Source organism: Diuraphis noxia, unplaced genomic scaffold, assembly GCF_037042655.1.
Source record: "Diuraphis noxia isolate RWA-SAM2 unplaced genomic scaffold, SU_Dnox_SAM2 contig0001, whole genome shotgun sequence".
NCBI classification, from domain to species: Eukaryota; Metazoa; Arthropoda; class Insecta; order Hemiptera; family Aphididae; genus Diuraphis; species Diuraphis noxia.
The window spans coordinates 97,507,789-97,525,343 of NW_028301711.1; the positions used below are offsets into that span (position 1 = coordinate 97,507,789).

Consider the following 17,555-nt stretch of genomic DNA (forward strand, 5'->3'; position numbering starts at 1 on the left):
GAGTAACGCATTTGTTCTGCTAGTGACTTCCGGTCGGTGTTTACCGGAGACTAGAATCGCGATGTCGTCTGCATACGCGACAATTTCTGTTCCCTCAGGCAGTTCCTGCGTTAGCAACGGATTCATCGCGTATCGCCACAAGTCCGGGCCGTAGCTCGATCCTTGCGGCGTGCCCTTAGTTAGGGTCCTCGTTATGTCGACGCCGCCGATCCTCATACCGGCCCGACGGCCGTCGAGATAACTCTTTGTCAGTTCGATGAGCCCGCTGCTGCAGCCTGCCTGTTGCATATCGAGTATGAGCTGGGGCCACCAGAGGCAGTCGAACGCGCCCGATATGTCCAGGAATACCCAAATGTAACAGTGAAAAGCGCCAAAAATCGTCTAACCAGGTTATCCAATGCATTAAAAAAAATTCAAAACTTCACTGACAGTCAAACTTCCATGATCGACTGTGAAGATTACGAAACCTTTTAGTTAAAATCCAAACCTCTACATAAACAAATATACGTAAACAACACTAACACACCATGATCAATAACACCTTTCAAATCCTCCAATGGAATCCAAATGGACTCTATTCAAAAATTGATGAAATAAAATTATTAATTAACAAGTTCTCGCCAGTAGCTCTTAGCATACAAGAAACCAACTTCACTATCAATAAAACTGGGTCTTTAAAAAATTATTTAACCTATTTTAAAAACAGAGACAATCATAATAGGGCTAGCGGTGGAGTGGCTACCTTTGTTAGTTCACAGTACCCTTCGGAAGAAATCCCTCTATCCACAAATCTAGAAGCAGTTGCCGTAAGAATCTCTCTCAAATACAAACTAACTATTTGTAATATTTATATACCCAACTCACAAATCCTCAATTACTTAGATATTCAAAACATTATCGACCAACTACCAACTCCTTTTATACTTCTGGGTGATTTCAATAGCCATAATATCTTGTGGGGTTGCAATGACACAGATCAAAGAGGCACAATCGTACAACAAATTCTTGATAATAACAATAACATAAATATTCTCAACAATGGTCAAGCAACTAGAATAAGTGCTAGCACCGGCAATCTCTCAGCAATTGATCTCTCTCTTTCGTCGTCAACTATTTCACCCCATATTGAATGGGGCACTATGCCAGAGCTCTCGAGTAGCGACCATTTTCCAATTAAATTAACACTTAAATATACCGACTCTGGTGACAAACACACTCGCAGTCTCAAATGGAAACTGACCAATACCAACTGGGATACCTATCAAACTGAAATAGAAAAAAATATATTAAATTATGATTTTTCCTTCTCAAATAACAATAATGTGGAAGACAATACGGAGAAACTTAGTAATTTAATTTATAATACGGCTTCAAACATTTTCGAGCAAAATAGTTATTCTGGCAAACGACCTCCAGTACCATGGTGGAATAAAACTATCAAACATGCAATAAGGAATAAAAAAACAACCTTCAATAAATTTAAACGTACACACGATTTCCACGACTTCATTGAATTTAAAAAGAACAAAGCATTAGTCAGATATTTAATAAAAAACGAAAAAAAAAAGCTTGGGAAAAATTCACGACAGACCTCAATAGCAAAGAGTCAACAACCAATATTTGGAAAAAAATTAAAATCATTAAAGGTATTCCTATGACCCAAATTAAAACTATTCTATCTGAAAATGTCATACTTACTGAACCTCAGTCAATCAATAGGCCAATACTTCTACTCCAACAGTAGTGACGCTTCATTAACCAACGACTTCCTTAAGTACAAACAAGAAAAAGAAAAATATATAAATACCTCAACAAACTTCCAACCCAACCATGGCCAGGGCAGCATCTTGAATGAACCGATTACCTTGCCTGAAATAGAACTATGTCTTCGTGGTAAAAAAAGTAAAAGCTGTGGGTCCGATAAAATTCCTTTTATATTCTTACAAAACCTACCATCAAGTGGCAAAATGTTATTACTTCATCTCTACAACCAAATTTGGGAAACGGGCATAATCCCAATCAAATGGAAAAATGCCATCATCACCCCTATTCCAAAAAAGAATCAAAATAGATTTGAACCTACAGGTTATCGACCAATATCAGTACTCTGCTGTATGAGCAAACTATTAGAAAAAATAATCTACAACCGACTTAATTGGTATGCAACTCAACATAAATTCCTTTCACCAAGTCAACATGGTTTTAGAAAACACCACTCTACCACTGATTGTCATGTAAAAATTGAAACTGAAGTCATAGAAACTCTAGCAAACAAACAATCAATGATCTTAATAAGCCTCGATTTGCAAAAGGCATACGACACTGTTTGGCGATACAGAGTTATCAATCTACTTAAAAATTGGAACATACATGGAAACATGATAATATTTCTAACTAACTTCTTAAACCAACGATCCTTCCAAGTAAAAATTGGAGATCTTACTTCTAATACTTTTGTGTTAGAAAATGGAGTACCGCAGGGCTCCCCTCTCGGCATTTTTTTATTTCAGACGGCAATCAATAACCTTCCCAATACTATTTCCAATCCTGTAAAATCAATTATTTTTGCTGATGATACCCACTTATACATTCGAGGTACACAAATTTCTGATATGACTAGATTACTCCAAAAATGCCTAAATGACCTTTCCGAATGGTGCTTCAAAGCTGGCTTTATTTTCTCGCCTCTAAAAACCAAATGCATTCTTTTTTCTAACAAAAGGAAATTAACCAAACCGAAACTGTTTCTTGGTACTACTCGTTTAACATTTGTAGATGACATTTCAATTCTAGGTCTAAATTTTGACACAAAGCTTACTTGGAAATCTCATATTATGGCACTAAAAAAAAATGCATACAAAAGCCTCAATGTCATTAAAACCTTAAGTCATTATGAATGGGGTGCCGAAGGCACTATACTATTAAATGTATATAGATCGCTGGTAAGATCCAAACTAGATTATGGTTCAATTTGTTATGGTAATTCAGACTCAAAAATCTTAAAAATAGTTGACACAATCCACAACGCAGGACTGAGATTGTCAATTGGAGCTTTTAAAAGCAGCCCGATATTAAGTTTGCTCTCCCTGACTGGAGAACCTCCACTTCATTTCCGTAGACTCAAATTATCTCTTAATTATATAGCTCGTATCTTATCTACACCAAATAATTCAACCATTCATTTTTTAAATAAAAATCGTTTTTCCAAAATATACGAACTCAATCCTAAACTAAGAAAACCATTAGGACTAAGACTTCAGCTAGAGATGATGGAAATTAATATCGTAGCCAGTGAAATTTGCCAACGTGAAAACTGCCTGATACCTACTTGGAAACAACCAAATTATCGTGTTGATACAAGCCTAACAGTTCACTCGAAAAAAGAAACCTCAAATATTATCTACAATAATTTATTCAACGAACTTATACATAGTTCCAGTACCAGTACTCAGATCTACACCGATGCTTCTAAAACTGAAATGGGAATAGGACTTGCAATAGTCCACCTCAACGAAACCAAGCAGTTCAAACTTAACATGTACAACAGCATTTATACAGCAGAATATCTGGCCTTATATAAAGGAGTCCAATTAGCTCTACAGATTCAAGATACCAAAATTGATATATGTTCCGACTCACTTAGTGCCTTAGCTAATCTGCAATCAATAATACTTTCAGAGCCATTGGCTATACTAATTAGCAACCTTCTTTCAAAATCAAGCAAAGATATTCAATTCGTATGGATCCCTGGTCATTGCGACATAAAGGGAAATGAAAAGGCAGATGAAGCAGCTAGAAATGCAATTATGAGTCCAAACAGTGAATTAATCCCCTTTTCCTCACTTGTTGACATAAAGAGGAATATAAATAAATACTGCGTTGAATGGTGGAACACAAAACGGCACAACACCACGGAAAACAAACTTAGAGAAATTAAACACTCTGTCGAACTCTGGCCAAAATACACCGACCTAAATAGGAAAAATGAGGTAATTCTTAATCGCTTAAGAATCGGCCATACCAAATTCACACACGGACATCTCATGGCTAAAACAGATCCACCCCTATGCCCTACATGCAACATCAACTACTCTATCAAACACATCATTGTCCACTGCCCAAACTTTAATACAACCAGAAGAGACTTCAACATCCCTGACAACCTGTATGATGCTATTGGTCCTTTTTCTAACTGGCGAAACACAATTTTATACCTTAAAGAAATTGAATTGTATAACAGCATATAATAAGTTTGTTTATTTGTAATACTTGTTTTTAATTGTATATAATCGAATTGTCCAATAACTTATAATACCGTAAAATGTAGAACCTAAAATGTAAAATGTAAAAATGTAATAATAGTGAAGCTAATAACCTTGCAGTTGATGCTTAAACAATAAAAAAAAAAAAAAAAAAAAAAATATAAATATCAGATGCCTTTAGCAATTAGCACCAAGAAAAAAACAATAATTGTAGTGTAAGGCCCTTCTGGCGCGACAATTATATATATAAAAAAAATGATGGTAAAACCTTTGAATAAAAACTTTATAAAATAATATTATTAAGTACGCGATGATATGGAGTCGGAACAACGTACGGTACGAGACAAAAGTCACGGCGGCCGTGCTAATAATATTTGCGCAGCCGATCCGGCGGCGTGCAATAGCGGCGGTTATCTATATATTATATAATTCACACGGAATACAATTTAAAACATACAAAAATAAAACAATAATTATGTGTGTGTGTGTGTGTGACCAGCTGTCCTCCGCGACCGGTAATATTTATAATTTTATTGTTATTCAGCGTTAACAATTATAATAATTTATTTAACATGACAAAATAAATTTTGTAATAATTTAAAAATAATTATTAATAATAATTTATTTTGTCAAGTAAGATTTAGGTATTTAGATATAGGTGACACTATTATATTATTATGTGATAACAATGATAAATAAAAATGATAACACTTTGGTGCTGTAATCGACTGTATTTATAACGACTCCGTCCGCGAAATTTTAAATCGTGCCATCGCGGCTCCTAATATACCTCCCACCACTCCACCAATTTAACATGTAATCTTTATCAGAGTTCATGTTTGATATGTCGATATGTTCTGTGATAAGTGCCGTGAATCATGATAACGACGATAATTTAATTTTAATGATTTTATATTAGGTACAAATGTACAATATGTTCTTTTAATTTTTATTAAAAAATATAAATATTAAATATTAGTATATTACCATAGTATATTACTCAAGAATTAATAAAGCTTATGATTAACTAATAACAATATAGTATAATACAATATTTGACGGCAAAATTGGAAAAATGGAAAATGGAAATAGGTAAATAAATGAGTAGTAAGTATATATATTGTTATTTTTTTTTATATATATTCTATTTTTGTAAGAGTACTACAATTGATTTATTGTTTAATTTTTCAATTTTCAATTTTTAATATATTATATTATAGGAACTCAAAATAAAAATAAAAATTAAAAATCGTATAATAAATTAATATATAATAATAAGTATAATAAGTATAATAATAATTTTGCTTAATGATTAATTGATCCTAATGATTTATTTTGTTCGACACAATGAGATAGTTTATGAGGGGCTTTTGATATTTTTGATGGCAACTCTGATCGATTGAATGATTTTATATTAAGTTTTGTCCTAGGTAGCTTACTCGAAGATGGTTTTTGTGTGTACCCATGTTCAGTAACACGTTTCCATTTAGGGACTCTCCCTGCTGCCAAGTCTTTTCTTCCACCGATTTGTGTAGAACGTCTTGAACAAGCTGTGGGTTGTATTCCAATATGTTTGTTACCAATAAGTTTCATACGTTTAGAATTTGGTTCAACACCAGAATACTTCCCAAATGTCATCATAGCTGACAGTAAAGAAGAATGTGTCCGTATTGTTTTATCAAATGATTTAACCATGTTATTCATTCCAGGTAAAAAATATTCAACATCAGATAAACATGTTGTTTTAATTTTTTCAATCATCTCATTAAATTAAGTGACATTATAATCGTATGAAGCATTTTCTGTAATTAAATTACTTTGTAAGATTTGATCATTTTCTTTCTCAATTTCAGCGTGATCATGTTGTACATTAATACACTTGTCAGTTGTAATTTTCTCAGAAGTGGAGCAGGATGTTCAGAGATTCAAGATGGATGGTATATCCATCTTGAATCTCTGAACATCCTGTTGCTATTACATGGAGTTTGTTCCTAATTTCTTCTGTTACAGGTAAACAAAGACCAAGTTCTCTCTTTAAATCTTTCACTACAAATATTTGATGTTTACAGGGTTTACCAGTATTTCCTTGTGGGCATGAACATAAGCCAGTATCTAGATCAATATTGTATGTGGTATTTTTCAGTGTATTATGGACTAAGTAAAGTGAGTCACTTGATTGTATAGCTTCATATTTTAATGATTTTTGTTGTATTTTTGTAATTAAAAATCTTTTTTTTAGATATTGAGGTGGGCGGTTTGCTGCTACATCTAGAATTTTCATTTTATAAAATGTGTCCAAGTCCTGAACAACAAAAAAGAACAATTGAACTGGAGAGTATGCTTTTGTTCGATCTAGTACAACATCTTTCATGATTTTTACGCCAGCTTCACTAATGTTATTAGTATTTTGCCCCCTTGTTATTAAATTAACTCTTAAACAAATTTCCCATTCACTTTTCCTCTCAAATAATCTTTCAACATATGTTCTAAATCGCGGGAATTCGTTTGTCAAAGGGTCTTGCAATATTGTATTAAAACTAATATTTAATTCATCATTATTTTCTGCATACACCATTTTCTTTATTCCAGAATAAAGAATTGAACGGAATTTTAAAGGAATACCATGATTGGAATCCCATAAATATCTCCAGGTGGCTTGAAGTACATGAAAAATACAAAGAAGAAGTATTGCTTTTGGAAATACTTCATGTAAAGCAGTTCTTTCAGCGGTAGAGTCATCAGACATAAATGGCCCAAAAGTATTTATGTCTACAGCGCATCGCGCGGTCATTGACCTCGGCAAAGTCGTCGCCGTCAACACCAGTCGTTCCTACGCTCTCCTTTGAGCGGTCCGTGCGTCAGGCCGTTCACTTTGTCGCCCTGTCTTCGCGATCATCTCGTGGGGTGAATGCGTGATATTTATACTTATTCATAGTTATACTGTGCCCTTTTCTTTTGTTCGTGCTGTCATTCGGCCCGCAATTATTGAATACTGTCGATGTGCCGTATTTCGCACCGCGACCGGCGAATTCGTCGTTTCGTGCTGGTGGCGTAACGCCGCCTTCGATAACGTGATTACGTAAAGTTACGCCTTACGTAATCCGATCATCCGCTGTGTTCGAGTGCCGCCGCTTCGTTCTGTATCAACACTGCCGTATCAGCTGCTGCCACCACTAACGCCGCCGATACTGACCGTCCCGACCGTGGCGTATGTGCCGATCGGTATTTATGATATCTCTATTTGCGTATTATCAATGTTATTATTATTTGTTATTATTATGTACTGTTATTATTATTGTTGTTGTTTGAGCCGCAATTTCGTGCCCGACGATTTGCACCGACGGCAATACAGAGTCCAGAGTCCAGCCAGATTACTACAGGTTTTGACGATCTTTATCAACTATCGTCGTCGTAATCGCAGCTTGGACGGTCGCGGCGCGTAATAATATACGCACCAGCCAGTCTACGAGAAACTTCTCGTCTCGCCTCTCGCGACCGGTGCGTGCTGTGTTGTATTGTGGTGCACGAGTGCCTACGCCGGTCTGTTTTACGCGTCGTCCTGTTCGGACGGATTTTGGCGTCTTCGATCGTCGTAGGCGATTGCGCCATTACGGGTTCGTTGTCGTTGTGTCGGTGACTTGTCCGTTACCTCCATTGTTTTGGGCCCTCTTGTGACGGGCGTAAGTGTCGGCGCTGATCGCGCGGCCGTTCGGTGTTCGCGTAACCACATTAATTGTGCAAATTGACGACACCGTCGTGTGTCATTACGTCGTGTGTCGGTTTTGGCGGCGTGAACGCCCGTTCCGTACCACATTGTTTGTGGGGAACCCACTACCGCAACCGAACTATTGTTTCGATTGTCAGGTGCGGGTTGCCATGTTGTTTTGCTGACGCGGACGAGCGTCGGGTGGTTAACGCGGGATTCCCCGTTGAAGTTTGGAGGGCCCGTCGTTTCACGTCGCCGTCGTGGGAACATTGCAGTATTCGTGTCAAACGGTTCCAGGAGGCAGCACTGCAGTCCATGCCAGTGACCGTCCAGTCCACTTCATCGTCTTACCGGGTGATCGACTATTATCATTTCCATTATCATTTCTACTATCAATTTATATTATCGTATTTTAATTATTGTTTTGTTTACATATTGATCGATTGATCATATTATTTATTATAATATTATTTATTTGTGTTATATATTATTACCAATTTTGGGCGCCCGTATTTATCATTGTATTTTATAGGTATTTATATATTGTCCAATAGACTCACATTATTATACTATACATTTGCGTTATATTATGTTCCGTATTTTGGTCACCCACCTCGAGACTAGTGATGCGAGTCAGAGTAGTTGACTACATAATTCGTATGAATTATTCTGGCGCAACATTTGGTAGCAGAGCGTGGTTTCTTTATTTATTTAATTAGCGTTCTGGTTTCGAGTATTCAATCAACGAGTGACCCTTTCTGTTATTCACAATTCAGCGATTACTGCTAACTATAATTTCGATTTCAAATAATTTATTCAAGTCGACATTAGTGTCGCATTCGTCATTTCAAATTATTGTTTGTCTAATTAATATTTATTATTATTCTCTGGGTTTATTATTATTATTTTTGTGTATTTATATATAACAGCGCGCATTTCAATAGGTTATACCTGGATCGTGATAGGTACCTAATTTGTCCCGTTAGTTATTGTCTCCTTGTCTTCGGTCGATTGTTGCCAATTTTCTCCGTTGATTTCGCGTCATATTCAGACAACAGTCAACATGGTCGAGACAGCAGAAGATAAAGAAATAAAACGCGTCAGACGTCTTGCCACTAGAGCTGACACAAAGCGCACTATCGCCGTAAAAAAAATCCGATCAATTGACAGTCTCGCTAAACGCGCGAAAAATGATCCTAGTCTTATGGATGAACTGCATATAGCGGCTGCGACGTTGGATGATTTATGGGCACAATTCGAAGCGGCGGACAATGATGTGTTAGACAGTTTATTGGAAATAAATGCCGAAAGCGAATATTCAGCCGAGTTGCCAGCCGAAGTGCTTTCTATTATCAATACAATTACGGCAGTCGCCATGCAGGGCAATTACGATAATATTAAGATTGCTAAGCGCGGCCTGGGTGGACAAAATCATGCCAGCGATGCAGCAGTTAAACCAACATCTAGACTACCTGAAATCCCGTTACCGTCGTTCCATGGTGATTTTAATTATTGGCCCACGTTCCGCGATCGGTTCTCCGCGCTTGTTGGCGATAGGACCGACATACCGAAAATCGATAAAATGCAACATTTGATCGGATGTTTGCAGGGTGCTGCAGCGGACGCCATACGCAATATAACCGTGTCCAATGACAATTACGACCTCGCGTGGTCCACGTTATCGTCGCGTTTTCATCGCCCGCGATTAGTCGCGCATGCATTGATCGACAAGTTACTCAACGCACCGGTGTCTTCGCAAGAAACGTTGTTCGATCTCAATAATTTTGTATCGCTCTTTTCCGAGAATATTGCGTTATTAAATGCATTGAACATCAGGGACCTCGGATCATTCATAGTGTTCTCCATGGCTTTTCGGTGTCTCCCGGCATCCACACGAAAATTATTCGAGTCGTCCGCCCCTCCGGAGTTTCCGACTGTGACTGACTTGCTGAATTTTGTACAGTCCCGTGTAGCGATTTTGGAGATTGCCGGAGATCATCAGAAAAGGCCCAATAATCGACTACAGTCTACATCACATAGCAACGCGTTCGTCAAGAAGGTTCCGTTCAAACCAACCACTACATCGTTAGTCGTTTCGAAGCCATCGAGCTCCAAGAGTGACTCCTGTCCGAACTGCCGTGAAAGGCATACTATTACTGATTGTCGAAAATTCGCGTCGTTGTCGGTCGAGGACCGCAACAAATGGGCTCGTGATAACCGCGTGTGCTACGCGTGTTTATCGACCAATCATTGGGCCAACAAGTGTCATTCAAAACTTCGCTGTGCAACATGTTCAAAGAAACACCATACGCTGCTTCATGGGTTTTCAACACGACGCCAGTCAGAGAGCGCTCCGTCTAGCGACGATGCGCCCTTCTGTGCTGCATCAACGACATACAGGAAGGACGATTCATCAGCCGTGCTATTGGGCACCGCTCTCATTCATATTCGTGACCATTGTGGCACCTGGCAGACGGTCCGTGCCATCGTCGATTCAGCATCCCAAATAAGTGCCATAACTGTGTCCTGTGTTACTCGTTTAGGACTACGGCTGACAAACTGGACAGCACCGATCACTGGCCTATCCGGTGCAACAGTTGCTGATGTCCGAGGTATGGTCGATTGTGTCGTCCAACCAAGATTTGCTACGGAGCCACAATTGCAAACAAAGGCGTGGGTAATGCCGTCGATCACGTCCAACATGCCACGTCGATCTCTAGACACCAGCGTCAAGGATCGATTCGCGAACCTGGCCCTTGCAGATCCGACGTTTAATATTGCTTCTCCCGTTGACATGTTATTGGGTGCCGACTTGTTCGCGCAAATAATGGACGGCCGGAAAGTGATTGTAGCTGCCGATCTACCCACAGCGTTCAGCTCTATTTTCTGATGGATTCTGATCGGGCCGGTGCTCCAAACTTATGTCGAGTGTCACGCATCGCTCCCTGTGTCATTAACCGTCTCAATTCAAGATTTAATCGAGAATTTTTGGCGTGCTGAGGAACCCGCGATGCCGCCGCCTTCGTTCACGGATGATGGCCGTTGTGAAGAAGTATTTGTAGCGGAACACAAGCGACTGCCGTCTGGACGATTCGCCGTGCCATTACCGACGCGCACAGCCTTGTCTTCGCTAAGTTTTCCAGGTTCCCGTGAACACGCGATCAAACGCTTTGAAAATCTCGAGAAACGACTGTCGAAGGACTCCAAACTACGAGAGTTATATTCCAATTTCATGTCCGAATACTTATCACTAGGTCATATGTCGGTGGCAAAAACACCCGGGACATACTTCATACCGCACCACGCCGTATATCGACCTGCAGATGGCGACAACAAGATCCGCGTCGTATTTGACGCGTCTGCGAAGGGATCTCGAAGTTTGTCATTAAACGAATGTCTATTGCAGGGCCCCAAATTACAACAAGACATCGTCGATGTACTGACCCGTTTTCGTGTACCAAAGATAGTTTTTACGGCAGATATATGTAAAATGTACCGCCAAATATTGGTCCTACCGGAGTACCGTACACTCCAGCACGTGTTTTGGCGGTCGTCTCCGTTCGAAAAACTCGTTGAGTATGAACTTGATACAGTGACATACGGGACAAACTGTGCCCCATTTCTAGCACTTCGCGTCCTTAAGGCAATCGCCGTTAATGATTGCACTGATTATGACGACGTTCGTGACGCGTTGCTAAACCAGACATACGTCGATGATGTGTGTGCTGGCGCTGATTCCACTACCGATGTTTTAAAATTCCAATCCAGCCTAATTTCAATTCTGAATCGCGCGGGGCTAGAATTAAAAAAATGGTCCAGTAACGAACCCGACGTGTTAACCGCCGTGCCTGCCGACCATTGTGTAAATTATCCACATTCGTTTGACGCCGCAGATAACAGCGGTATAAAAGTACTCGGCCTTCAGTGGCATCCGACCAACGATTCGTTTTCGTGTGCCCTTCGTCCTAATTTGTTGCCGATCATTTGCACGAAAAGAGGATTGCTGTCCATGATCGCGAGGATTTACGATCCTTTAGGACTGTTTGCACCCGCAATCTTTCACGGGAAATGCATTATGCAGCGCACATGGTCGGCGAAGGCATCATGGGATGACCCCCTTCCGGATGACATCTCGCGGGATTGGGAATCGTTTGTATCAGACCTGCCATCCCTTAACGACCTGAAGGTACCTCGTCATTTCAATTCCCGTCGTGGATCGCCGTGTCAACTATTGGGATTTTGCGATGCCTCACAGCACGGTTACGCTGCAGTTTTATACATAAAGATGTTAGACCATGATTCTGATTCTAGCAACATTTTTCTCGTCGGGACAAAAACGAAGCTGGCGCCGATAAAACCCTTGTCGATTCCGCGGTTGGAGCTGAACGCCGCGTTATTGCTATCTCGATGGATGAGTCGAATACGGGCAACCCTTAAATCGTATTTAAACATCGTCGATTTGTACGCATGGAGTGATTCAGCCATCGTATTGTCTTGGTTGAAAAATCCACATACGTCATTTAAGGTATACGTTTCCAATCGCGTCCATCAAATCATTTCTCTAATGCCTGACTGTCGATGGCTCCACATAAAGTCGGAAGAAAACCCCGCAGATTGTGCCTCGCGCGGCGTCTTACCTTCGGTGTTATCTAGTCTATCGCTATATTGGCAAGGTCCTCGGTTCCTCCACGATGACGCGGCGAGCTGGGACGTGACTGTACCGTCGATCCCGATACCCGAACTACCTGAGACGCGGCCTGTAGCTCTAGTGCTCAGCACTGAACAGCCATCAGAATGGTATGACAGTTTCTCATCATATGACCGGCTGGTCCGCGTAGTTGCCTACATTTATCGTTTTCTTCAAGCATGTAAGAAACACCCTCGGCCTGCCATTGGGGCACTACAGCGCACCGAACTCGATGACTCCATCAGCAAGCTGGTCATCATGTCTCAACGATGTTTCTATAAAACTTTAGCACACGAACTATTGACGTCAGCACGTGTGTCATCGAAACACCTATCACGACTACGTCCGTTCCTAGACCCATCTGGGGTGATTCGCGTTGGTGGGCGATTGCGCCATTCACATTTAAATTATGGTAGTAAACACCCCATGTTATTAGCGAAACAATCGCATTTGTCGTTGTTAATATGCCGCCGATGGCATAAAATTACGTGTCATGCTGGTCCGCGAATAATGACGGCCCTTATATCGCGTGATTTCTGGATTGTGTCAATCAAATCTGTGTTACACACCGTCACACGCGCATGTCCGGTCTGCGTGCGTTTTGATGCGAAACCGCCGCAACCTATAATGGCAGATTTGCCAGCCGCACGAGTTCAGCAAAGTAGGCCGTTCGCGAGGGTAGGGGTTGATTACGCCGGCCCACTTCAAATGCGTGAAGTGCAACTTCGAAAATCTCGAGTATATAAAGTGTGGATCGCCGTCTTTGTATGTTTGTCGGTTAAAGCTGTCCATTTAGAAGTGGTTACAGGGCTGTCCACTGAAGCATTCCTTGCCGCCTTTGACCGGTTTGTTGCGCGACGAGGCTTACCGTCAGAAATATTTTCGGACTGCGGCACGAACTTTGTTGGCGCGGACAAGCAACTTCAGTTACTGATCAACAGTCCAGACGGTCAACGCACCATTTCTCAAGCGCGCACATCGTGTCAATGGCATTTTAACCCCCCAAGTGCACCGCATTTCGGTGGCCTATGGGAGGCAGCGGTCCGGTCAACGAAACGATTGTTGATCCGTACCATGGGTACCCATGTACTCACGTACGAAGAATTCACTACCTTACTTACGCGTGTTGAGGCAGTACTCAATTCGAGACCATTGACCCCATTAACCACGGACCCCGCTGACCTTGAATATTTGTCTCCTGGACATTTCCTAATCGGGCAACCGTTGTTGGCTGTACCTCCCCGAGTATCGTTTGAGTCACGCGTCAGTTTAACTCAACGTTGGAAGCTTCTTGACCAATGCCATCAGGCATTCTGGCGACGTTGGTCAACGGAATATCTGACGTCGCTTCAAGGGAGATCGAAATGGACTACTGAAGCACCCAACGTCAAGGTCAACGACATGGTAGTTATAATCGATAACCAATCTCCACCACTGGAATGGCGTCTCGGACGTATCCTTGAACTGTTACCTGGCAACGACGGTGTTGTACGTGTCGTACGGGTGTTGACGTGCAACGGCCATATCACTCGACCGGTGGCTAAAGTAGTGGTATTACCCACCCACTAGCGTTTCGAATTCTTAACAACCTCACAAAATTGATCGTTGATTGAATGCTTATCCCCAAAACATAGCTTCCAGTTCTAATTTTTATATATTCTCAAATAAACTACCACTTATCAATTATTCAATCACTAGCTACTCTGACTTCATATCTAATGTGTGGGCACCATATGTGTCATTGGTTTTAACATTTATGTATCTTCATTCGATTATTGTGTATTATTTGTAATTTTATATTCAACATGTTCCTTTTCCTTATGTAAAATGAAATGATAATTAGTATCACTCCGGTCATGCATCATCTCAAGACGTCGCTGCAGCCCATTCAATCCAATCCGTTCGATTTCTATGGGAGCCTGAGCCTCCCATGGGGGGGAGGATGTTTGAGCCGCAATTTCGTGCCCGACGATTTGCACCGACGGCAATACAGAGTCCAGAGTCCAGCCAGATTACTACAGGTTTTGACGATCTTTATCAACTATCGTCGTCGTAATCGCAGCTTGGACGGTCGCGGCGCGTAATAATATACGCACCAGCCAGTCTACGAGAAACTTCTCGTCTCGCCTCTCGCGACCGGTGCGTGCTGTGTTGTATTGTGGTGCACGAGTGCCTACGCCGGTCTGTTTTACGCGTCGTCCTGTTCGGACGGATTTTGGCGTCTTCGATCGTCGTAGGCGATTGCGCCATTACGGGTTCGTTGTCGTTGTGTCGGTGACTTGTCCGTTACCTCCATTGTTTTGGGCCCTCTTGTGACGGGCGTAAGTGTCGGCGCTGATCGCGCGGCCGTTCGGTGTTCGCGTAACCACATTAATTGTGCAAATTGACGACACCGTCGTGTGTCATTACGTCGTGTGTCGGTTTTGGCGGCGTGAACGCCCGTTCCGTACCACATTGTTTGTGGGGAACCCACTACCGCAACCGAACTATTGTTTCGATTGTCAGGTGCGGGTTGCCATGTTGTTTTGCTGACGCGGACGAGCGTCGGGTGGTTAACGCGGGATTCCCCGTTGAAGTTTGGAGGGCCCGTCGTTTCACGTCGCCGTCGTGGGAACATTGCAGTATTCGTGTCAAACGGTTCCAGGAGGCAGCACTGCAGTCCATGCCAGTGACCGTCCAGTCCACTTCATCGTCTTACCGGGTGATCGACTATTATCATTTCCATTATCATTTCTACTATCAATTTATATTATCGTATTTTAATTATTGTTTTGTTTACATATTGATCGATTGATCATATTATTTATTATAATATTATTTATTTGTGTTATATATTATTACCAATTTTGGGCGCCCGTATTTATCATTGTATTTTATAGGTATTTATATATTGTCCAATAGACTCACATTATTATACTATACATTTGCGTTATATTATGTTCCGTATTTTGGTCACCCACCTCGAGACTAGTGATGCGAGTCAGAGTAGTTGACTACATAATTCGTATGAATTATTCTGGCGCAACAGTTGTCATTCTGCGTGTCGTGGTCCCGTGGAGACGTCCGCGTAAGCGCCACTTTGTTGACGGCATCAATATAATATTATTTATCTTTATACAACCTCTTGTCATTGTTACGAACTCATCTCAATCCTTTGAACAACACATTTTATTATTATAGTTGTCCGGCCAAATGCTCGATAATAGCCGGTAACGAACAACTATATTATTGGAGTAATGAGTTTGTTTAACTGGAATGGATTCCACAAAATGGTGGATTAGAGCACACGTTTCTGGTGGCACAACGTTACTTCTAGACCCTACAGATTTTCCGCGCATACCGTGGGGACTTTTACCGGACACTTTGAGAAGTTGTAGTCTCTTGATTCTTTTATTAGTTACGCCATGCAAACTTAAAAATGCTTTTTTACATACTTGGTTTTTGCTTCCATCAATTTCGATGAAATACTTAAAAGAATACATCTTAGGTTTTGGATTCTCGACATTTTGCCGTTTTGACGTATCCCTTACAGAACTCGAATCAATAAGAGCTTGCAGATACGTGTCTTGTTCGTCTTTGGTGTTAAAATTATTTATTCGATTAAGAATAACAACCTTAGTTCCATCAGATATGTCAAAACATTTTCGAATGCACCTTTATAAAATAAAAATAGTAGGTAGATTACTAAACTTGTTTTGAAATAAAATAAAATATTTAACTAAATTTATTAGGTATTTAATATTATTTTCAATAGCATTGTAGGTAATACGCTCTACACATGCTTATGTACTATTTTAGAAGTCTTATTGCATTATGGGTTATCCAGTATTAAAATATTAAATATTGGGAGAAATCTACAACAGTGGTACCTTTAATAGGTATTGAGTTTATTACTATCTATATTAATTTTAATTAATTAAGTCAATAAAGATAATGAAAATATAGGTCTCACGGGAAAAAATATCTAAAATTAAAAATAAATTACAGTTGTTCGATTACGAACACATAAATATACATATTCATTCGTCAAATGCTTAGTAAGAATCATACATAATACCTGTGTGTATTATAGCAATATTTCTTATTATAATAAAATCATATTAATGACAAATTATATATATATATTATACACAAAATATACTCATGAAACTATAAAGAAAAAAAATATTAAAATTAAAAACCTAATTGCAGCTGTCTCCGGTTTTCCTGGCCATGATGATTTTGCCAGCATGGTTTTCATGAAGAAGCCCTTTTACCTTTGCTTTTTTAATAACTACGTGTTTATAAAGTTCAGTGTTTTTAACACCTTTTCTCTTTTTTTTGTCTTGATAATTGTCACTATCTGAACTGCTAGATTCACTCATATTTAATAATATACGAATATGTGAAATGACAAATTATTTTATACGTGAAAGAATAATTTCACTGTGTAAACTGAAGTTAACTGAACAAATGTCTGAGAAGTAGTAATATTGTTTTCGTTTATGTCACAATCACGACGATAACAATTATCGATTAGAAACGAAGGCAGCAGTCAATAATAAAAATAAAAATATCATATTATATCAAACAATTTCGAAAAGGACTCATATCACCGAGATGAGTCTTTTTCGAAATTTTTCTAAAAATAGGATGTTTATTTCATCACAATAGAAAACGGATATGGTCCCTTTTCGCTCATAAAATATCGGTCTATATGTGTAAATGAAAAATCTATTTTGGTAAAATTTCGAGATGGGTCCTTTTCGAAATTCCCAATTCAATTATTTGTTTTACAATATATTATTACGTATAAGTTACTATGTATTTATAATATACATTAAGTGTTAAAATTGTCTGTTTTTTTAATTTTGCAATCATATATCGCTAAATTTTATAAAAATAATATTTCAAGAAAATC

At 39.7% G+C, this 17,555-nt stretch overlaps 3 protein-coding genes across 3 annotated transcripts; all 3 read left to right on the forward strand.

The window, feature by feature from the left end:
* Positions 1-1,685: 1,685 nt before the first annotated feature.
* Positions 1,686-4,247, forward strand: LOC149062618 (uncharacterized). The gene has a single exon (XM_089215375.1). It carries the CDS (start codon positions 1,686-1,688, stop codon positions 4,245-4,247), a length of 2,562 nt encoding a protein of 853 aa, XP_089071501.1.
* Positions 4,248-9,031: 4,784 nt separating this feature from the next.
* LOC149062619 (uncharacterized) lies at positions 9,032-10,858 on the forward strand. The gene has a single exon (XM_089215376.1). It carries the CDS (start codon positions 9,032-9,034, stop codon positions 10,856-10,858), a length of 1,827 nt encoding a protein of 608 aa, XP_089071502.1.
* A 120-nt stretch (positions 10,859-10,978) lies between these two features.
* On the forward strand, positions 10,979-14,224 carry LOC149062620 (uncharacterized). The gene has a single exon (XM_089215377.1). The coding sequence runs from the start codon at positions 10,979-10,981 to the stop codon at positions 14,222-14,224; it is 3,246 nt and encodes a 1,081-aa protein (XP_089071503.1).
* Positions 14,225-17,555: the final 3,331 nt, after the last annotated feature.